At 38.3% G+C, this 23346-nt stretch overlaps 1 protein-coding gene across 6 annotated transcripts in view; it reads left to right on the top strand.

Annotated features, from left to right (window-relative positions):
- Positions 1-22919, top strand: part of PPP1R12A (protein phosphatase 1 regulatory subunit 12A) — a 90343-nt gene extending 67424 nt beyond the window's left edge. For 5 of the 6 annotated variants that reach the window (XM_077934756.1, XM_077934753.1, XM_077934757.1 and 2 more), the window contains 11 exons: positions 2150-2240; positions 3025-3222; positions 3652-3802; positions 4856-4974; positions 5955-6020; positions 8370-8386; positions 9737-9863; positions 10863-10967; positions 12961-13008; positions 14194-14244; positions 20777-22919. In XM_077934756.1, the coding sequence (XP_077790882.1) occupies positions 2150-2240; positions 3025-3222; positions 3652-3802; positions 4856-4974; positions 5955-6020; positions 8370-8386; positions 9737-9863; positions 10863-10967; positions 12961-13008; positions 14194-14244; positions 20777-20863 (1060 nt within the window). In that variant the 3' untranslated portion in view covers positions 20864-22919. Of the gene's footprint in view, positions 1-2149; positions 2241-3024; positions 3223-3651; positions 3803-4855; positions 4975-5954; positions 6021-8369; positions 8387-9736; positions 9864-10862; positions 10968-12960; positions 13009-13499; positions 13531-14193; positions 14245-20776 lie in introns of all 6 variants that reach the window. The other variant, XM_077934754.1, reaches the window with a different exon arrangement.
- The last annotated feature ends 427 nt before the right edge of the window (positions 22920-23346 follow it).

The raw sequence follows: 23346 nt of genomic DNA, 5'->3' as shown, positions 1-23346 counted from the left end.
GGAAACCCTTCCAAACAAACCATGCTTGTTCAGTCTTTTTCTAATTGAATTGTCACGAACTTTTAACATGCTAACTGAGGCTTGTAGAGCCTGAGATGTAACTCTTGGGGTTTTTGCAATTTCTCTGAGCTTTACGCTATCTGACCTTTGGGTGAATTTGCTGGGACGTCCACTCCTGAAATGATTGGGAACTGTATTGAATGTTTTCCACTTTTGAAAATCTTCCTCACTGTAGAATGAGGGACTTAACATTGGTTGGAGATGGCCTTGGAACCCTTCAGAGTTTCATGGGCAGCAGCACTTGCTTCTCTAAGAGCATGGTGTCATATTTCCTCCTTGGCACTGTGTTAAAATACACCTGAATGCTCCAGACCAACAGACTGCCCAAACCCCAGCTTCTATAGAGGTGGGCACACTTGCTGCTGTTCAAATAAGCAAGGGCATATGATTAGCAGCCCCTGACTGGTACTTAGCCTCTTCATTGCTATGGCAGCAGTAAGGGTGTACTTCATTTTTCCACACATGATTCCTCCATCTTGACTTTATTTCTGTTAAATAAATCATGACACGTTGTAATGGGTCATGAATTATTGTTCATACGAGGTTGTATTTACCTAATTTTAAGGCCTGGTAAAGAACAAATGGTTGCTATTACATCCCGATATGTAAAACCACAGAATTCAAGGAGGGTGCACTTTCTTTTTCCCATGACTATACATAGTGGCAGTTATTACATGATCCCAAAGTAGTTCAATTTATTCATTCAGAGTTCAGTGTTTGATTATGTGAGTTTGTTGGCTGCTTAGAATAACCTAGGATGACAAAATTGCCTACTGCTAAGTATATGTTGAGGAGTGTTTGTTTGTTTGCTCTTCCTATTTCCCCGCTTTCTTTAAATGGTCATTCTTTAAATGGTCATAGCTGAGGCAAAGGTTATGAGACATAAGCATAATAGCTAACTGTAAGGCTTAATGCATTTATGTATGTATGTTAGTGCAGTATACTTACACTTATGACACTTGGGTGTCTGGTATCTTTAAGATATCTCATCTAAAGCAGGGCAGAAAATAAATGAAAGGAAGTGGCACAGCAAAAAGTTCAGAAATGTGCATACCATAAGCTTTCTGGATGAGCTGAATATTTTGTTAATGTCTATCAAGATGTGTTCTCCTTATGTTAGACATTAATTTGAAGGTGGTATTTGGGGTAATTCGAGAAATGTTTACTTTATAAATAATGAGGTCTCTTTTTACTATTTAGCTTAGTGCCCTGACAGGCTTTCCCCCATTAAATTTAAAGTCAGGAAAGGGTAGTCTGTTCCAGCAGGTTGGATTCAACAAGTCCTGACCTACAATCACAATTGGGTTCTGGTTTGTTAAGTAAGTACATGTAGAATGAACCAGTTTCCTGAGTTTGAACATAGCTATGGTTTATTCAAAAACCTGAAGGAAGTGTCCAGTTGTTTCTTACGGTTAAAGGAGAGATGAGAAGCAAGCTTGTTGCAACACCTTCTTGTAATTGGGAATCATGGTATCCCATTGCATCTAAACTAGCCCATTGCCGTGGAATCCTTGCTTGATTGAGTGTTGAGAGATCTAATAGTATGAAATGATGTTTTTAAAACCAGTTTTGCAAAGCAGCAACACTTCAAGTTGGTTGTAAATAAAAACATTTGCTAGTATAGTTCACCAGCAACTAGTTTACTTGGAGTACCATTTGGAGGGAATAATAAAGATTCCCATTCAGGGCCCTCCCACACCTACATCCCATAGCCAGTTACCATGAGCTCATTAAAAGCACTGTTGCATCTGTATTAGAAAGTGGCTGGTAATACCTCTCAGACGGCTCAGTTTGATCCTGGGTATTTCTGTTGCTGATCCTTAGGTTAAAGTGCTGACTTGATATTGTAATGTAATTGTATTATCAGAATATGAAGAGCTTGTATGTGCGCAGTGCAGAATTACACCAAAACGCAAGCAGTGATCTTTTTGCCGCAAAAGAACCTTGTTATTGTTTGAAACCTTCAGTTTCCTAATTTATTTGTGACTTAGCCGAGAGGCTTTGGTTGCTCCTTTTTCTATCAAATTATTTTCAAAAAATGCAATTACATTATACATTGATTACTAGCTAGCAAATCTTTTAACTCCAGGTCATACCTCACTCCAGTTCGGGATGAAGAATCTGAATCCCAAAGAAAAGCTAGATCAAGGCAAGCAAGGCAGTCCAGAAGATCCACTCAGGTACAGTGATCATATATGTTATATTTAGGGGATACACTGATGGTGCAATACCTATGAATTGGTTTCTGTTCATAGAGGAAGAGAGAGAATGAAAATATGAAAATGGAAGTATGTAATAATATACAGGCAACTCGCAGCTTTATGTGAGGGTTTGGGTCCAGGGTTTCATGTGTAAACCCAAAACATGTGAAGCCAGAAACCCCCAGAACTCCCCATCCCTGCATGCCCTTCTGGAACAGGCCTTTCCCTCTGCCCTACTGGGCTCTAGGCGTGTTCCAGGACCCTCACACAACTTTCCCAGAGGAAAGTATTATCATTTATTTATTTTTTAGTGCAACAGAGAGATATATCTCCTCTTCAGAAAAGCAAGTTAAGTATTTGCATTCTGACTTTAATCTACATATCCACATGCACACAATTAGTTCTGGGCTAGGAAAATATATTTTCCCCAAAGCATGCAATCAGGGGAAAAGTTTTTTTAAAGCATCCATTTATTTTTATCACATAAAATACCATCCCTTCCAGTTGTTTTGAAACAGCATTAAAAATACAAGGGAAAAGCTTTTAGATGCTATGAAAAATAAGGACGAAACAAACAAGAAAGAATGAACTATGAGATTAGGAAATGGGGTGTAGCCTCAGGTTTTGTTTTGTTTTTTTGTTTTGTTTCTTTTACAAAATACCATTTACCTTTAATATGTTATTGTTGGAATGTCAGCAGAAGTCAAATTAGATACTGGAGACTTGACATGTTATCCTTTTTTGGGGTGCAATTCTTCTAAAGGGGGTAACGCTGACTGATCTTCAAGAAGCCGAAAAAACTATTGGCAGAAGTCGTGGTACACGAACCAGAGAGCAAGAAAATGAAGAAAAAGAAAAGGAGGAAAAAGAAAAACAGGACAAAGAAAAACAGGAAGAAAAGAAAGAATCTGAATCTAAAGATGATGATTATAGACAAAGATACACACGGACCATAGAGGAGGTATTTCATGTTTCTCTTATTGCACAGGCATGAATCGGCCAACTGTGCTTCGAATGCTAGGCACAGTTGGATTTTATCCCCAGTTAATGCATTAGAGTGGGAACTTCTGCACTCAGGTCCACCGACCAGGCTCTGCCCCATTGGCTGCCCATAATTGGGCAATTTAAACTTTAGTCTTGGTGAGCTATCACACGCTTCAATGCAGCTGGTCAGGGAAATTACAATGGCTGGCTGTTGGGGATGTGACTCCTAACTGCCCTGGGAATGAAGGGCAGCTTGCAAGGGGCTGCAACTGCCACTCATGCGGACCAGGGTAAGGCGGCCATTCTGAAATTGTAGGAGGTAGCTTACTTGATGAAAATGATTTAATCTGCATTTCTATGCTTCCCAATATTTCAAAACTGATATGGACTTCTCCCTGTTGACTAGCCATATCATCGTTATAGAACTACACCTTCAACTACTTCATCAACTTCTTCAGTTGCCACATCTAGTTCTTCAAGCCAACTAAACAGACCAAACAGCCTTATAGGTATAACTTCTGCTTACTCCAGAAGTGGAGCAAAGGAAAATGAGAGAGGTAAGGCTTCTCTTATTTTTTTTCTTTTTCTGTGTTGGTGTTATCAAATGAACCACTGCCCCCTTCAAGAAAGTTTGGTATACCTTAGATAAGTAATTGGTAAAACAGTTGGGAATCCTCCTGCAGAATCGCCACCTAAAATCAGTATTTCAGCAATTCCTCAGTAATTATACTTTTAAATTGCTTTCTGTAGATCAAATCTAAACTTGCTCATCAGTTCCCATAATTCCATGGGCTCTAAATTTTAATTTTGAATTGTTATAGGAATAACTTTTTTTAAAAAAGAAAAAGTTTAGAGTGAGGCTGAGTATTGTGTTGCCTTAATATAGATTCATTTTTCAGCCCTGAAGACTGGAGCAGTGAATTAACAAGTACCTGGATGTTTGTGATTTCTTATGTTAATTCAAGGGTAAACACATGGATAAAGTGCATGATAGCAAAGGAATGTTATATGCTTGTGCAGCCCTGCTTAATAATTCTTGTATAAGTTAATAAAAGCATTTTGGATCTGAACAATCAGTTTGAAAGGTTAAACTTTGATCTTTCTGACATGTTACTTTAAATCTTAGTTTACAGAAGTGGCACCTTACCATGGTCTGAAAATTGCTGGATTTCATTAAATGCATTACCAGAAAAGCAAATCTAGCTAATTTGAACACAAATCTCTCTGAAAGAGTCTGTTGCACGCTGAATTCTTGATGCTTCTGGCTAAACAAATACTTACCTGAATAAGTGTGCTCTGGTTGCTTTGATGAATATGTGTTTGTAGATGTCATAATGTATGCATATGTGTTAGGCTTTGATTCTTAAGGTTAAATCCATATAATACTACAATGAAATATTATAGTTAGAAATGATGGAACAATGTATAAAGAGAATAATGGCATGTTAAAAGTGATCTACATTTACCATATTCTCAAAAGCATTTTAGGATTTTCATAAACTTGAATCCTGAATGTCTTGCTTCAGGAATGACAACAGAAATGTAATGTGTTGCAAATTAGTATATTTACTGGACTTCATTAAAATCTCAATGCATTGCTATTTAAATAGAAACAGGGAAGAAAGAAGAAGAAAAAGAAGAAGATAAATCACAGACAAAATCAATAAGGGAAAGGCGACGGCCAAGAGAAAAACGAAGATCTACAGGAGTTTCTTTTTGGACTCAGGATGTAAGTAAAAACCCATTTAAATTGCATATAGATCTGTATTTAGAAACAGTTCAGGGAGAATTCAATGAACTGAGGCAACACAGTTGATAAAACAAGCTGTGGAAATTGGGTTTTTGTTTTCATATTGCAGATTTATGTTTCAGACATAGGTGAGATTCATGTATTTTAAAGCTATTGGTCTGACGCTTAACACAGCTATCAATCTCATTTTAGAAGTGTGGTGGTTATACCCAGTTGTCAGATCTAGACATTCAAACTGTTTCATGAATCACCAACCCATCCACAATATATACATTTTTTTTTATTAGTGAGACAACAGACTTCTTCATCACTGATACCACAGCTTTTTTGGACAGTTAATGAATTCAGTTACTAGTCATTACCTTAAAGTAAAATCAGTACCCAACTAAGTTCTACTTAGGATAGACACATTGAAAGTAATGAACCCAAGGTAGTCATCGCTATAAATTTCAGTGGGTGTACTCAATGCAAGCATTGACTATACCCCCCTGTAATATGGAAAATGTGTGACATTAATTGTAACACATACATAATTCATAATACATTGGATAAGCAGGAATTTTTGTTAATTAGGGCTTGGATGATTATGTGTGTGACTTTAAATCAGAAACAGTGAGATGATCTGAAAATACAGATTCTGTGTATCTATTGAAAGAGTGTCTATTGTTTTATTTAAAAAATTAAGTTGATTACAGTAAGTTGTCCCAGAATTGAAGAATTGGACAAAAATAGTTGAAATTTTGTTTTAGAAGAGTACAAACATAGATTATATTCCAGTATAAATGTGTGAATGGTGGTGAGCAACTAGGATAGAATTTTGTTACTGACAAACTATATCTGCTTGTTTGAAGCAGTTTGAAGGCTGAAAGTGTTGTTTGGAGGAAGCCCTCCTTCTAAGTTGTTCTGTCCCGAGGCAGAATGTAAATATATGCTAATTTTAAATGGGTTTCCTCCCTCAGAGTGATGAAAATGAACAAGAACACCCATCTGATTCAGAAGAGGGAACAAATAAAAAAGAAACACAGGTAATTGTTCTGTTTTGTTTTCCTTGCATAATCTTATGCTACGATTTTATTCAAGGTTCTGTGAAGAAAATTGTATCTTGGGTTAAAACATTAAGTTCAGAGATCATGTGATAATTTTATTTGGCCTTCATAGAAGCGTAACCTGTTTGGGGGTTTGGACTGGGTGTTCATCAATATGCAGATGATACCCAGCTCTACCTCTCTTTTAAATCAGAACCAGTGAAGGCAGTGAAGGTCCTGTGTGAGTGCCTGGAGGCGGTTGGAGGATGGATGGTGGCTAATGGATTGAGGTTGAATCCTGACAAGACAGAAGTACTGTTTTTGGGAGACAGGGAGCGGGCTCGTGTGGAGGACTCCCTGGTCCTGAATGGGGTAACTGTGCCCCTGAAGGACCAGGTGCGCAGCCTAGGAGTCATTCTGGACTCACAGCTGTCCATGGAGGCACAGGTTAATTCTGTATCCAGGGCAGCTGTCTACCAACTCCACCTGGTACGCAGGCTGAGACCCTACCTGCCCGCGGACTGTCTCGCCAGAGTGGTGCATGCTCTAGTTATCTCCCGCTTGGACTACTGCAATGTGCTCTACGTGGGGCTACCTTTGAAGGTGACTCGGAAACTACAACTAATCCAGAATGCGGCAGCTAGACTGGTGACTGGGGGCGGCCGCCGAGACCACATAACACCGGTCTTGAAAGACCTACATTGGCTCCCAGTACGTTTCCGAGCACAATTCAAAGTGCTGGTGTTGACCTTTAAAGCCCTAAACGGCCTCAGCCCAGTATACCTGAAGGAGCGTCTCCTCCCCCATCGTTCTGCCCGGACACTGAGGTCCAGCTCCGAGGGCCTTCTGGCGGTTCCCTCATTGCGAGAAGCCAAGTTACAGGGAACCAGGCAGAGGGCCTTCTCGGTAGTGGCGCCCGCCCTGTGGAACGCCCTCCCATCAGATGTCAAAGCGATAAATAACTACCTGACATTCAGAAGGCATCTTAAGGCAGCCCTGTTCATGGAAGTTTTTAATCTGTGATATTTTACTGTATCTTTGGTTTTTATGGAAGCCGCCCAGAGTGGCTGGGGAAACCCAGCCAGATGGGCGGGGTACAAATAATAAATTATTATTATTATTATATTATTATTGATTATCTTTCATAGCGCACAAAGTTGTTTCCATATTGCAGTGCTGTTCCATCTATCTTTTCCCCTGTTCTCTTTCATTTTGATTCTCATTTGAGTGCCATATTTTACAAAAGCTACACTCCCACAGGTATTGCATCCTGTTTAAATTCAGTAATAGTGCATTAACTGAGATTGCATACATTTTGCTGTGATAATGCCAACATTATCTGTTTCATGTGAACGTGTCACTTGAATAAGCTCTAAGTGGACCCTACAAAATACATTCAATCAAAAGAATGGTGTAATGTTTATTTAAAATCACTACATAGTGGACTGTCCACACTGAAAAATGAGAGAGCAGTTGGAATACATAGAATACTAAAAGAACAGGAAGGCAGAATCATTAACTCTTTAGAACTTTGTCATAACAAGGGGTCTATATTTCTAATATTGGTGTTCTTGTGAAGATTCTGCAAATTGTTGCTAGGATCCAAATATGCAGTTACTTTCATGTGGCTATGGAGACTTTCGGCTTGTATCACTCAAACAGCAGTTCCCTAAGCTGCATTGCAAATTACTTTTGAAATCATAGAAGTCTTTGAAATGCTCTTCAGCTTAGAAGGTCTGTTATTCAAAGAAAGAAGTCCAAAATGCCTTTGGGCACGCCCAGTCCCTTGGTGTATTTAAGTTAGCTATTTGGATTCTAGCCTATGATTCCATGCAGCAGGAGTAGATAACTGCATACCGCCAGTGGGCCAGATCCTTCCTTCCCCTCAATCCCAAGTGTCAATTCTGACACGTGGGTGGTACTGCCCACCTGTCAATCACCTGATGTTGTTATGACATTGGGTTACAACTTGAAAAGAACTTTCCTCTGAAGACTGTCTTGCAGATAAGTTTCAATACACACGGCTTGGAAATGGACTTCAAAATAACAGCAGACATGCCTTTACCTGCCATATACCTGATGCCACATATGACATCAGGGATGGGGCAGCTGAGTGTGGTTTGGGGGAAATGGCCTCCCGGGGCAAATTAGAACCCCTAGCAGACCTGAATGGACCTGTAGGCTGGTGGTTCCACACCTCTGCCATACAGTATATTTTATGGTCCATTTTATTTTAATTGCTGAGCTTACTTTAAATTCTCATTAATTGTCTAGTAAGCTGTGAATAATTTGCTTGTTAAACATAGGTGTGTAGTCTTTTAAAATATTTGTTTCCTCTTCCTCCTTCAGGGTGAAAGCATTTCAAGGTACGTGTACTCTTCACGTTTAGCTCTCCTTATGATGTGAAGTGTAACGTTCGTAATTGTTTAATGTTGCTAATGAAATGAGAGGTTAAGCATGCTTTTATGGAAAAAGGCACTTTGCAAATGATGTGATGCAAGAAGCTGCCCACAGCTCAGTCCTCCATAAATACCAAAACTGTAGAAGATTACATCCAGTTTCAACATGTCCACAGAGTTGCTATTATGCTAGCATGTTGACCATCAGCATGGCAGCACCATGACATCTTGAGGATTATAAAATGTTCCAGTAGAGCCAAGCAATATGATTCATTGGTTACAAACATGATGAAGGTTGTATGCTTTGCCACACCTAAATCTAGGGGATTTTAACCATTTATCTGTAAAATTCAGCTTTTGGGAAGTCCCCAAATGGAGGATGTTCCCTGATAATATCATACCCTAGTTCACGTTTGCTTTTGTATAAAATGGAGAGAAGTGGAAGATTGCATATACATTATTTGAATTCACACTGTATCTTTAGTTGAGTTATAATATTAATATGTCAGTGACTTAATTCAGATGTCATGTCAAATCATCATTTTCAGAGCTTAACTATTGTTCGTCACAATGTTCAAATTTGACAAATCATAGTTTGAGAATGTTGAAACCATGAGGTTAATGAAATGTCCCAATTGACAAGTCATAGTTGGCATTCCACCCTCTGAGGCCAATAAAAAGAAGAATGTTCTCAGTTGTGCTGCCCTTTTTAGCGTTACTGATTGATGGCAACAAGGCAGCATATCTGTGGTTGTGTTGCTGGAGATACAACAAGGTGAAGTGGTTTATAAATTGAATCTTGGAACCCTTTGAGGAGACAACTAAGCAAAAATAGCATAAATTGTGTTTTGCATGTAGGGCCCAGTTTTGCATGTCACAGTAAACCATCATTATTAGTTTCCCATGAACATGGAAATCACTGCGGCTTTGCTCCTTCCATAGTGCCAGCAGGAACAGCAAACCATGATCTTTGATGTTAGCATTATATCTGAATGAGGGATCAGGCTTGTTTCGTTGCCCCAATCCCCACCTTGGTAAGCTAAGAACAAATATTGGCTTCACATTCTGATTTGTTTGGAGTGAAACAAATCATGATCCCAATCTCAGACATTACAGTACACCAGGGATTGTGATTTGTCTCTCGCGCTAGGGGAGGAGCCACCTGCGTGATCATGCTAAACAATTAACTGCAGACAGTTCTGATGTGCAAATGAAGCCACTGTGACTTAGTTTCTAAATCAGAGCTAGCTCAGACCATAGTTTGTTGTAATTCTGAATAGAGCTGTGAGAGACTGAACTTCTATTCTATTTTGGAAGATATGACACAGGGTCATCAGGAGATCGTTACGATTCAGTACTAGGACGGACTGGATACAGTTACTTGGAAGATCGCAAATTATATTCCAGCAAGCTAGAAAAAGAAGATACAACAGATTTTAAAAAGGTATCTGACCCCATGAGTTGTGTGTTAACAAGATGACTTTATTACAAGTTTGTGAAGTCATTCTGTATGGTTCTCTTAATTCAGTTTGACATCATATGCACACATACACTCTGGGGACTATGAGATGCAATTTCAAGCTGTATGGTATTGGTTTTGAGGTAAATTTTGATTGAGGCCATTGTTAAGGTGCTATTTGTAAAGCAACTTCAAATGCATGGCCACTTTACCCCACCTCCTTTCTCATTTAGAACAGGGATGGGGAACCTCAGGCCCAGGGCTGAATGTGAGCCACAAGGCCACCCTATGTCACCCATTGGACTCTCCCCTTTCCTAGGATGCTCCCCTCACCAGCCCTTCACCCTTCTCTAGTGCTTTTGCCTAACTGGAATTTGTCCTTGAACCAGTATAATGTCTCTTGCTTGCCTGAATGGAGAGAGGTGACTGTGGTGTATGGAGAAAGTTGATCATTTCAAGGTCCAGCTTGGTTCCAATGGGGAGAGGTGGTCTTTGAGATATTGTGGTCCTGAACCACTCAAGGCTTTATAAGTCAAAACCAGCACTTTGAATTGGCTCTGAAAACTAATTGGCAATCAGTGCAGGATCAGTGTAATATACTCAAGCTGTCTTGCGCTGGTGAGCAACCTGGCTGCTGAAGTTCTTGAACTATCTTCAGAAGCAGCATTGCGTATAAAACATTGCAGTAATCAAACCTAGAGATTTCCAGAGCATAGAGGATAGAAGTTAGGCTAAATCCTTATTTCAGACATTGTGATATATTGGAATATCTCAGTGTTTAGCTGGTGATATATCACAATGTTGAAAACCATATATTGCCCAGCCATACACAGAACCCAGAAATCTAAACAGTTGCTCCTTGCCTACTGCCCTTCTAATCCTAGGAGTTAAATTTTATGTCTGTACAATTATCAATTTATAAATGCAGTTATGATAGAAGTTTGAAGGAGTGCATGATTTATAAAAGTATCGCATATTTCTTAGCTTTATGAACAGATTGTAGCTGAAAATGAAAAATTGAAAGCACAATTGCATGATACCAACATGGAACTGACGGATCTCAAACTACAGTTGGAAAAGGCAACTCAGGTTTGTATTTCTAAACTCTCATTTTAATTTTATTTCTTCAAAGGATCTTCAGGCTGCCTTATATGATATCCTCTCTAGGCAGCTTACAAACATATAACAAATAAAATCACAAATTTCTCTAATACAGTTTAAAACAGATTACAAACAATAAAATGCCAAAATAACAGGCAGAGCAGTAAGTTCAAATTAGAGAACCCTTCAAATTTTTGCTGGCCTGAAAAAATATTTTATCAGGAAATCTAGTAACAAGCAGTCTTAACTCTATACTCTGAAATCTAGCAGCCTCCTTAATAAAATCATCATTGTTAAAAGTGAAACAAAACAGATGGGTCTCCAAAGCCATTTTGAAGGCTGGCCAATAGTCCAATGTCTAGGGAGGGAGTTCCATAAATGAGGCGCCACCACAGAAAAAGCATGGGTAGGTTCAGTAAAATGTGTGTCACCAAGGATCAGCTTTGCATTTTCCAAAGAGATGGAAACACACTTTTTTCATAGTTCCTTTTAAACGTCATGCTTTAATTCTGTTTGTTATAAACCTGGCACAAAAGTTCTATTAGAAATATAAATCAATAATGAACGTTTCTCATATTAGAAGGTTTCTATTGGGCTTTACCAGCGCTCTTGGAAGTATATGGAATCTGAGTCTCTTAGGTGGAGTTCAGGCAATAACATGCAGTGAGGTGGCAAACTAGAAAAATGAAATGTGAAGTGCAAAATTTTTATACATTTTAAAGGTTTAAGTGTCCAGAATGGTATTTCATACACAACTTGTATAGGGCTAAGTTGTAAATTGTTACTTTATATTGATGGAGGAGGAGGTGAGCGGCCTAGTCTTTAACCCATGAACATTTCTGCTTTAATTGCTGCATAAACGACTTCAAAATTTATGTGATTATGATGGGAAGACAGTGTCCTTGATATTGTGGAGTTGAGTTGGAAGTCTTCCCCCTGCAAACCATCTGGCCCTTCTCAATGGACAGCTAATGTTAGGTGTCAAGTTTTATCCCTAGTATTACTGCTCCATAGAAGTGAACAATAATCATTAACTTATATGGGTAAAAAGTAAGGTGGTGAGTTCATGGAGTGTAAGGAAGTTGCTGCTGATAGAGACTGATTTTAAGCTTATACCTTCAAAAGGAGCAGTGTGTTTGTCCTTGAGCAGCAACTTCTATTAATTGAAATTGATATATGATGGCAGAAACTTCCTGAGAACAAGTTTAGAAGCAGGATGGGAAATGTTAAGTGATTATTCCAGCCACCTGATTAATGACTACTAAAACAGGCAGAGAGAGGCTTGAATGTGCACATATCCTTATAAAGACCCTTTAGTGTATTCGTTCATGTTCACTCTGACATTGGAGATCTGACCTGATCTGATTAGCTAGATGGGCCATATTCTGTGTTATAGTGTTATTTGAAATTATTAGTAAATGTAACTCTGGCCCTGTATCTGTCCTTCATTGATCTCCATTGCAAGAAATCTATATTAAATTTGTGTATAGATCATCAGTAGCCATTTATTAAAGGATGGCTTGTGATGTTGAATACCATTAACTATGTTTCTGGCGCCTACCTCATAGTTTTCTGTATCTTCTATTTCCCCCCCAAAAAGTATTTATGGTTTCCTGTTGAGATTATATTCAGCAAACCTATGAATCTGAGAGTGCCCATGAATTTCAGGCACTCATAGAATCATAGAGTTGGAATAGACCACAAGGCCCATCGAGTCCAACCCCCTGCCAAGCAGGAAACACTCTTTGAAGTTCACGTTACAGAAAAAAATGAATAAATTTTGGGTTGGATTCAGACACAGCGGACATTAATTCCCTTAGAAATGAGTTGGTTCTGTCGTTTTCACTGTCTAATTTAGTGTGGATTCTACCCACCACTGGTAATGCAACAGTGCTTTTCTAAATTGCATTTTCCCCACGTCCATTTATCTCCTTTATTTTTCTTGTGAGTGACATTGCATGTGATCACTTATCTATTTCAGAGGCAGGAAAGATTTGCTGATAGGTCTCTGCTAGAAATGGAAAAAAGGGTAAGTTTTTTCCTGGGCTTTTGGTCCTCTAGGTTTATATAATATTCTTATAAAATAATAATTTGAATTGGGAAGCAGTATGCGAAAAAGAACAAACTGCAACAATTTAGTTAGGCAATTAGATTTCTGGACAGTCTGTGTGTGCACAAGAGATGCACTTTATGTATTGATATAAGAGCAATAATAATCAAATAGTTAAATTTAAAATTCCGCGCTGGATTTGGTCTGGCAACTTTTAAAAAACATACGATTGGTGGAAATGGCTTAAATCGGTTAACTCACTGTTACTTAACTGAGCACTGCTAAGTAAACAAGTTTTTTTTAAAATGAAACTTGGTTCTTATCACAGAGAGTTAAATGAATGACAGGCTGACAAAAATGAATTATGACTGTACTAAGCTCTTGAAATTAATTGCTAAAACTGGGTAAAATATGTTTAGGAACTCACTTAACTATGATTAAACTAAATTCAAATGGTTTGTATCTGAAAGGTGACCGACAAGAGTCAGTATCCTCGCAGCGGTATGATCTAACCAAAGTTTTACACACCTCAGCTGATGCTGCTTGTTTTGCATAACACTGTTGAATGTATACTTTGTAGCAATTTGCTTTTGTCTTTCACACTTTGAAAATGTTTGAATGTCAGATACTGGATACAGCAGCTGCTTTTTAATGAGACTCACCGCATTGTCTTAACACAAAGCAATATTTTAGCTTTAAGACCTGTTGTCCAATGAATGATGACAGAATATGCACTAGGACACACACACACGATTAGTATTACTTGGGTGTAGTACAGAATGCAAACTAACATTTGCCTGTCTGTGGAACGTAATGCTTTGTGCTTCCTTTTCCTTAAGGCAGTTGGTCTCTTTTCTGCATTTCTTGTATGCTAAACTACCACAAAATACAGTTAAAGGAGTAATACCCAACTGATGTTACAAAAACTATTGGCTGATCAATTTTATATAAAGAATGTATTTAACTGGTAGAATTTGACCGAAATTAGTTCTGTTGTCTTGATTTTAAATTTGAAGTATTTTTTTACACATCACTGGCCTCGCAAGTTTCTTGTCCTCACTGTGCTTATGGTTGTTTAATCTTGAAAATCTGAGATTGCTCTACAGAGATGATGCTTAAAATATATATCCAAATTGTGTTATTAATGCAAATGGTTTTCTGTAGGAAAGAAGAGCTCTAGAAAGGCGGATATCTGAAATGGAAGAGGAACTCAAAGTAAGCGTGCTTCAACTATTTTCATTTAGGGCAGTAGCATTGTTTATAGGCTACAGTGTGCACATTCTTATTTTTATGCATTGATTAGGAGTGCATCAAATTACAGAATAACATTCTTCTGATTTTCAATGGCTTTTTACTACATGGTCAGCCATGTAATCACAGCTCATGCCAAAGCTGTCTAATAGAATGCAGCTTTTGTAAAGGATGGAATATTGTGCCATACAGTTTTGTTTACAGTAGTAGAGGACTTTTACCTGAGATTGTCTGAGTTGGTTCAGATACTATTGAGACATATGGTTCTATTAAAAAACAAAAGCCTATATTGGTTGAATATGGCTATACTTTTCCCAAGTGTGTGTGTGTGTGATTTGGGAAAATACAGGTTCCTCTGCTATCAGACAGTCTTCGCATCAAGGGTAGTATTTACTTTAGGCTACAGTCAGAGTGAAGTTAAGGTCACAAAAATTTCTAAACCTATCACTTGATTCTTTTCTCTCTTATCCAACCTTTAATTCACAGGGACCTAATGAAGAAATAAGCTGTCTCTCTCTCTCTCTCTCTCTCTCTCTCTCTCTCTCTCTCTCTCTCACACACACACACACACACACACACACACACTCACACACACACACACACACACACACACACACCACATATGTACATGCAAATTAGAGATGGGCATGATTGATTCCTGAGGCACAATATGACTTTCTTTCTACCCCCACCCCCATTGGAAAGACGCTGATTGGCTTAATAAAAAAGGAAGCCTCAGTTTAACAAGGCAGATAGGCTCTCCTTCCCTCCCCACTCCTGGACAGGGAAGAACAAGACTGAGAAAACAGATAGTTCTCTTAGTTTCTGCGTCATTTCAGCAGCCTTGAAATGGCACCCATCAGCAATTATAGCATATAGATGTCCAGATACCAATATAGCTATAATTTCAAAAAGGATTCTATGAGCTCTCTCTTGTTTCCTGCCTTTTTTTAAAAAAATCCTCAGTCGTCTGCTGATCTTAGTACAGTGGAACCTCAGTTTTTGAATGTAATCCATTCCGGAAGACCATTCAACTTCCAAAACGTTTGAAAACTGAGGCGCAATGAGTGGTCGGCAAAATCCATTGAGAAAATTTGAAAACATGCAGCAGAAGCGGTTTGACTTCCGGGGCACATTTGAAAACAGAACCAATTACTTCCGGTTTTGGCATTAGAAAACCAAAACTTTTGGCTTTTGAGACACTCGAAACAGAGGTTCCACTGTAGTCATATAGGGACACAGGGATTTGGGCCCAGAATGTTTAATGCTTGAAAGGCTACCAGCAGCACCTCCAGGGGTGAAGTCAAATCACAGCGCTTCCTGCATTGTTTTTGCTGCACCAAAGTGACTTCTCCAGGGCACAAGCCTGGGCTGTGTGTATGGAGGTCCTGGGCTGCCCAGACGACAACTCCCCACTCTCAGCCCACTAATGTGGGCTAAAAGAAAGCAGAGCAACACATTTGGCACCAGCCTTTGCACAGTCACTGATTCCCTATATATAGTTAGGTAGTTTCTTAGTTTCACACAGAACAATCTGCTGCTAAAGAAAGGATTATCTTTACATCTCTTTCTTTTTTCTTTTAGTTGTCTTCACCTGTGATACCTTTTCAATATGCCACAATTGCATTTCTCTCATTGGCTCCTGTTTCTTTGATTCCTGCAGAATACATTTCAAGTAAAGCATGTTCAGGCTTTGAGGCATTTAAATGAGCGACTGCTGACTGAAAATAGGGCCTTGACCAGAGTGGTTACCAAGCTGTCAGGTGCCTGCAGGCATCGACATTCTGTGGACTTGTAATTTCCCCTTTTCTTTTTTCTGTAGCTGGGCAGGTGTTGACTTTCAGTGAGTGTTATGGCCTGCATCTCTCACTATTAATGCTTGTGTGTCTGAAGACTGGCTTATTGCTTGACTATAAGTTCAGCTTAAATACACAGTTTCCAGTATTCCAATTTTACCCTAGTAAATACTAACAGATATATTGATGTTGTTGTTTAGTTGCAAAGGAGTTCAGAAACTTTCACTTCCTCTTTTGAATAGCCACAGCTTTCCATGTTCCGTGTTGTCTGGACCAAGAACTGATTAATCCTAACTATGGCAAGTGTTAGATAAACCAGCTTTAGAAACTATGGTTTGAAGCTGGCTTGTTTGAAACTAGCTGTAGTTGCTATTAACCACAGTTTATCAGGGCATATGACATGGCCAACTGTAGTGAAGCAAAAAGCTTCCAAACACTTCCTCCCAGTCACACGGGAGGAGGAGAGGATAGGGATGGAATGCTTGAGCGTGAGGCTTATTGCGATACATTCATTTATCACGCTGTGCTGTGGTTTAGCATGGCATATGTATATGGTGAATGCATCCGTGTTGGCAGATTACTTTGATGTTAATCTGCGGGCCTTACTACCTACCACAGTTCAGAGATGCTCCGTTCCTTGGATATGTATAAGAATATTGAGGAGCTGAAAAACTAAACCCTAATCTGAATAGTTGAATTGACACTTCACTGGAAGCTAAGTACTACATCTGAATATAAACTTACAGTGGTACCTCGCAAGACGAATGCCTCGCAAGACGGAAAACTCGCAAGACGAAAGGGTTTTTAGTTTTTTGAGTTGCTTCGCAAGACGGAAACGTCTTGCAAGTTTGTTTCCTTTTTCTTAAAACCGTTAATACAGTTGCGACTTGACTTCAAGGAGCAACTCATAGCACGCGGTGTGGTAGCCTTTTTTGAGGTTTTTGAAGACTTTGGTGATTTTTGAAGCTTTTCCAAAACTTTTTCGGAACCATGCTTTGCAAGACGAAAAAATCGCAAGACGAAAAAACTCGCGGAACAAATTAATTTCGTCTTGCGAGGCACCACTGTACTGAAAAACATAAGACTCATCTGTGCTAATTGGAAACCTCTGATACCAGCATACTACTTAAAGTGGAAAATGTCACAGGGTTGTGTTATCTTTCCCAAATTGTCATATTAAACTTTTTTTAAAAAAAATTATTAACATTGTTATATACTCGGGGTCCATCAGAGTAGACTCATTGAAGTTGATGAGCATGACTAATTTAGTTCCATTAATTTTAATGGGTTTGCTCAGAGTAAAACTTAATTGAATAAAACCATCTGTACCAAGTTCTAGTGAGTGGTTGGAAAGCAATGTGTCAGATGAAATAATAATAATACAACAGAAGAAATGATCAGTTGCAATATTTTGCATTAACTGTTTGAGGCAGCTCATAAATACAGCAGAATTAATTTTTTTATATGGGCCTAGATTTTCCCCTAAGTGATTAACATGTGCCATGCCAATGCCATAGAGGAGGCATGAGCTTTTATAGCTGAAAGTTAAGTCTCATTACTGTGAAACTGAAAATTTACCTTTGCAATCAACAGTAGCTAAAAAGATATAAAACACATGTAATTTCTACATGTCTGAATAGGCTTGCCTAAAGAAAGATACTTTAAGCGGGTGTCAAAATGACTATTGTGAATGTACCTTTATTAGAGATACCTCATGCATTCTAGAATATGATCATATACATATCAAGACCCAATCCAAACAGATCACACATGTATAATAATTTATTTTAAATGCAGTTTTGATTTTTCAAAGAATATTTTTATTAACTCTTGGCATTTGGTGCTTTGCAAAAAAAAATTAATACAAAGCATTTTAATACAAAGTATTTTGATACTATGCATGGTGTAACCTTGCTTATTTGAGCAACTCGCAAGAACTCTTTTTCCTTTGTTTATTTATTTTGCCATTTATATCCTCCTTTCAATACAAAAAAATCTCAAACTTATGGCATTTACAAATAAGAAACAAACAACAAAATCCAGAACCACCCTAAGAATAACAATGAGCTTTAAAAAGCATCATGAAAATCATTCAACAGCCAAATTGAAAATGTATTAGGTGTAAACAAGAACCCATTTAATAGCAGGTTAAGGTGGTGCCAGTTCAATTTCTTTTGGGAAATTGTTGCATAGTCAGGGTACCACAGCTGAAAACATCCCCTTTCTTGTTTATTTGCCAATAGAAATGCAATAAGGAGTCAGAAAGGGAGTGCAGAATTCATGTGAGGAGACAATTCCTGAGCTGGCCCTGCCCAGGCTAGGCTATTCATGTTTTAAATGTCACAGTGATCACTGTCAATTTTGCCTGGAAGCCAATGACATTGAGAAAACTGACCTGATGTGGTCTGTCCTGCCAGGCCCAAACAAATGTCTGCCCTCAGCATCCTGAGCCAATTGAAGCTTCTATGGGTAGCCCCACATAAAGTATATTACAGTAAACCAATCTGGATGTAAGTCCTATTTAATTCAGTGGGGTTTGCTCCCAGATAAGTGAGGGTTAGGATTGCAGCCATTGGCATCAATGTCTTGGACCATGCTTGATTTCTTCAGGAACACCATGCTGCTGGTGAACCTGAGTACCAATATTGCCTGCCTATAGTACCTCCATCTTGTCTGGGTTTACATTCATCCTCTTCTACTTCCTAACAGTTATAGGCAAAAGGAAGAAGCCTCTAAGCCAACTTTTCTCAGGTGTTGTTGGGCTACAGCCCCCCATCGCCCCTGACCATTAGCCACACAGTGTCTTTGTAGTTCAACAACATCTCTTTTGTTGTTAGAGATGGTGGGTCTGATTGTCAGGCTTCCAGTTTCTGAGGGCACTTGTCGAAAGTCCTTGGGTTAAGCAAAGGCAATTTCCCATCTTTGGGTGTGTGTGTTTTTCTGACCAGATGCTTGTTCGTGCCCTGGACTCTTAACAGTTAATCTTGTGGCATCACATCAGTGCCAGTCATTCTCATCCATCCGCTCCCCATGTTGTGCCCTTTCTAGTTCTGTAAAAAATATTGGGGGGGGGGGAACTAGGGTGCAAAAAAGAAGAAAATAGTATTTAAGCTCTTATATTCTTTCTCCACACTCAAAACCCTGGCTCTCTTTGTTCTTCACTCTTATACTTGTACCCACCTCATTAGGAATTGGACTTGATATTGAAGCTTTCCCTTACCTTCAAGAGTTTAGTAAGAGCAGAAATAGTACAGTGGTGCCCCGCAAGACGAATGCCTCGCAAGACGAAAAACTCGCTAGACGAAAGGGTTTTCTGTTTTTTGAGTCGTTCCGCAAGACGAATTTCCCTATGGGCTTGGAGTTCTTGCGAGTTTGTTTCCTTTTTCTTAAAGCCGCTAAGCCGTTAATAGCCGTGCTTCGCAAGACGGAAAAACCGCAAGCCGAAGAGACTCGCGGAACGGATTAATTTTGTCATGCGAGGCACCACTGTATTGTGCCGTTCCAAGTGCCTCTTGTCCCATTTTAAATCCAACATACCAGTATTTTTCAAAGTAATATAGTGGGTTCCACAGGAAGATGTTGAGCCTATTTTTTCTGGTTTCTAAGGGGAAATTTAAAAGACAAGTTTTTCAGCTCCCGAGTGGAGTGGCAGTAAAATGTTCTAAAAGGATGACTTTTTAAAAACTTGGATGATAATTTATCTGCTGACTAGATGCATATTGAAACTTCATAAACTTATAGCAGGTGTGGTAAGAGCATTATCATATCACTTGGAACAAAGCAGTGCCTATATAATGGGAATAGAAATAAAAGGCATTATGAGGCTCAGAAAATTGTCAGTTAAGTGAGCATTTAATACCTATTTATTACAATAATATTGCCAGGTTTGCACAAATGCCACATATAGGCATATCTGATAACTAACTTTCCTTATTTTACTTGTCTTATCTTCTTTAAAAAAACAAAAATAAAACACAATTTTGTGTTTATGCTGGATTTTGAAATAGTGGACATGTCAGTTTCTAAAATACAGAGCTCAAGCCTGTCTGGAAGTGAACTCCTGTGATATAACTGTCACTTCTCTCGACACTCTCCCACCCTTACTCCCAGATGTTTGGAGACAAGGGTGTAGTTGTGAAGAATGCTCTCTGCATATTCTCTGAATCACTTTTCTTTGTTACAACTCTGAAACCTGAGGCAGGACATCCAAAATGTGTTCCAGTGCCCAGGTCTGGTGAATCCTGCTTCAGTTAATGCACACCCAGGGCTGTGTGAACTGTACCCCACAAAAAGCTAATTACAAATTAAGTAAATATATGCATGCTTATTTTACCTAGAGGAGCACCTATGAAAAACCCTTTTCTTCCATTACCCCATGTGAGTGGCTTACTATGTGTTTTGAGTCAGCTTGACTTGACTAAATCTGGTTTGGTTTGTTTTATATTTCACTTCTCAGTGATTATAAAATAGTAAGTTGCTCCTGCAGATGGACCTTGAGTTCTAAACAGTTAGCCACATATTCATGTCACCAGCCTGCTTAGCAATATTTTAATATCAATTGGTTTATAAATGGTATTAAATAAACAAACCATTTGGCGTTTGCAGGAAAGGAGGACTATTTGTTTTTGAAGAGACTTTGTATTTAATATATTGTTATTTGTCAAGCGTTGTACACTTTACTCTCTGTTTTTCTCTGACAGATGCTACCAGACCTGAAGGCCGATAACCAGAGGCTAAAAGATGAAAATGGGGCCTTGATCAGAGTTATCAGCAAGCTTTCCAAATAAAATTGTTTACTCCAGCTGCAAATCATGGGATTGCACATAATTAGTATCTCCAGTGGACCATAGCATGGAAGTCACTGGAAGTCTGGGAAGATTTCTTGGAGACTGTCATTTTCAGATATTCTGCCAAATGCCCTCTTACCTGGGTGTGTGTTTTTTTTAACCAAGATCATTGTTTCATGTGTTAAAGCAGCTGCTGAGAAGACATAATGACTGAGAAATCTTGTTTACAGCTACTGCATATAAGGAAAGTGTTCAAGGCCAGATAAGCCTCAGATATTTAACCAGTAAGCCTTAGTTGTACATAAACACATGCATCAAAAAAAGCTTTCTGCTACCACAGACAGTTACTTTTATTTTGTTGTGTCACGGTTCCTGGTTTTTTTTCCCTATCCTGCAGTTTTTCTCTCTTACATCTTAAGTTTGGATTTGTGTGTGTTTCCTTCTAATTATTCATATACCAGATTTTTTCGTTGTACAGTATTTTCACAGCTTTACATTTACACACCCCTTTAAAAATGCAACATGTAGCTAACTAAGCCTGTATTGTCCAGCCAGCCAGCCCAAAACAGAGAGGTTTTGTGGAACCTTTGCTTTCACTGTTGTGCAATATGCATTATTTCCTATAAAAGATGCTTTAAAAGTCAGTTGCAAGTAGATTGGTTATTTTAAAACTCCTGTCTTCTGCCTTTATTGGTCACTTTTTAAAAGAAAAGAAAAAGGTTTGTAGTGCAAGTTGTTAGATCCTGTAACCATCACATTCATTTTAGCAGGTACTAAGTGATGCTGTATATATTAATGTATATTGTTTGGAGTTTTCAGACCACCACTTGACATGCTTGAATATATTTCCCTATTGCAATTGTGTGTTAAAACAAAATAGGCTGCTCCACAGTAGTGTTTAACAAAGTCCATTTGGTTTAAATTTAGAAATTCTACTTTGTATGGAGTCAGTCTTTACAAAAAATTGAAACTAAAAACAATATTTTATCCCCTTCCATTTTTTATTTGAGTGATCACCCATAATAAAACTTAAGTATAACTTCTTCACTACATTTCACATATCTGTGTTTGAGTGCTGTCTGAAACTGTTGTGCTAGCCAAAGTAATCTTTAAGTCATTTGAAAGCCCTAACCTATTCATTTACGTGCACTGCTAATGCCATGTGAAGAGGCATCTAAGTTGATACCACCACGTTCAGACCATTTTATACATTTCAGTGGCCTTTTAAAAAGTACTCCAGTGAAGATAGCTTTTGTTAGAAAACAAACAGCTTTTATATTTTCACTAAAACCTACTAAATATAACCATCTTCTGGCCTACAGACTATTGCCTAAAAACCACTGAACAGCTCAGCCATTAAAATAAATTGTATATTGTAAAGCTTGTAGTAGCTATTGTATTATTGATTATATTGTATACTATATTAAATGTGAATTTGTACCCCTTCATTTTAAAAGGTCATTGTGTTCTACTTCCTACTTCTTGGGGATGGGACTCACTTCATTTTGGGGTGGGCAAAAGAGAACAACTTGTTTGGGGCAAGGAGGACGTGAGTCCCCTTCATAGGGTTGGGTGATTTGGGGAGGGGGGAGGGAGGTTTTTTGAAGATGTAAGGTTTTGCTCTTACTACCAAGCTCAGGATTCTTGATTTTAAAGGTACAAGGATAGTTCTGGGATATCTTGTTACAGTAGGTCTGTATGAGTCATAAGTTTGAAGGTGGACATATTTCATGGTCTTAAGCTAATACAAACCAAGGAGAGAAAATATCCATCTGAATGGCTGCAACACGCTGCATAGTGCTGTTGAATTGTTAGGCATACTGTGGATTATATTTGGTCAAGTTTTGGATGCCTGTGAATGATTAAATGTGTATCTAATATTTTAGTGTTTTATATATAGGTTATTTATTCTTTAAAAACTGAATGGCTACTGTGTTACGTTGATTTTATTGGTAGTATTGAGCAGACCTTGCATCTGCATGAAACTACTTGCAAAACCCACTATTTTGCAAAAAAAAATGTATTTTGACATATACAAATAAAATGAATAAAACTATTTTAAATGTGTGGATTTTACTGAGAAGACATTTTAAACGTGAATTTGGTATTTAAATTCTTTGTGGGCATTTTTTTATTGCTTCACTGGGATGCAAAGTACTTTTCAGAGATTGTAATCAAATTGTGTTTGCACAGCTGTAAATGCAACAGTAAAAATGCCATATTTATGCAATCTGTAACAAAATTGAAAAATGTTTATATATTTTACATAAACCTGTCTGCATGGAGAAACTACATGGAAACCAGTTTTTTTATGTGTTGTGCCATGGTAAGAATGCATGATCTTAGAATGTTGCTTAACTCACTAGAATATTTTGTAGCTGAACATACCAGAGGCTTGATATAAATTCATTTAGCTACACTAGCAACTGCTCCTCTATCCCAGCACATGTTTTAATGTTAAGTTCAGATTTTGATTTAGTTCC

This window comes from Podarcis muralis, chromosome 10, assembly GCF_964188315.1.
Source record: "Podarcis muralis chromosome 10, rPodMur119.hap1.1, whole genome shotgun sequence".
Classification (NCBI taxonomy): domain Eukaryota; kingdom Metazoa; phylum Chordata; class Lepidosauria; order Squamata; family Lacertidae; genus Podarcis; species Podarcis muralis.
This window is presented reverse-complemented; position numbering and strand designations above follow the sequence as displayed.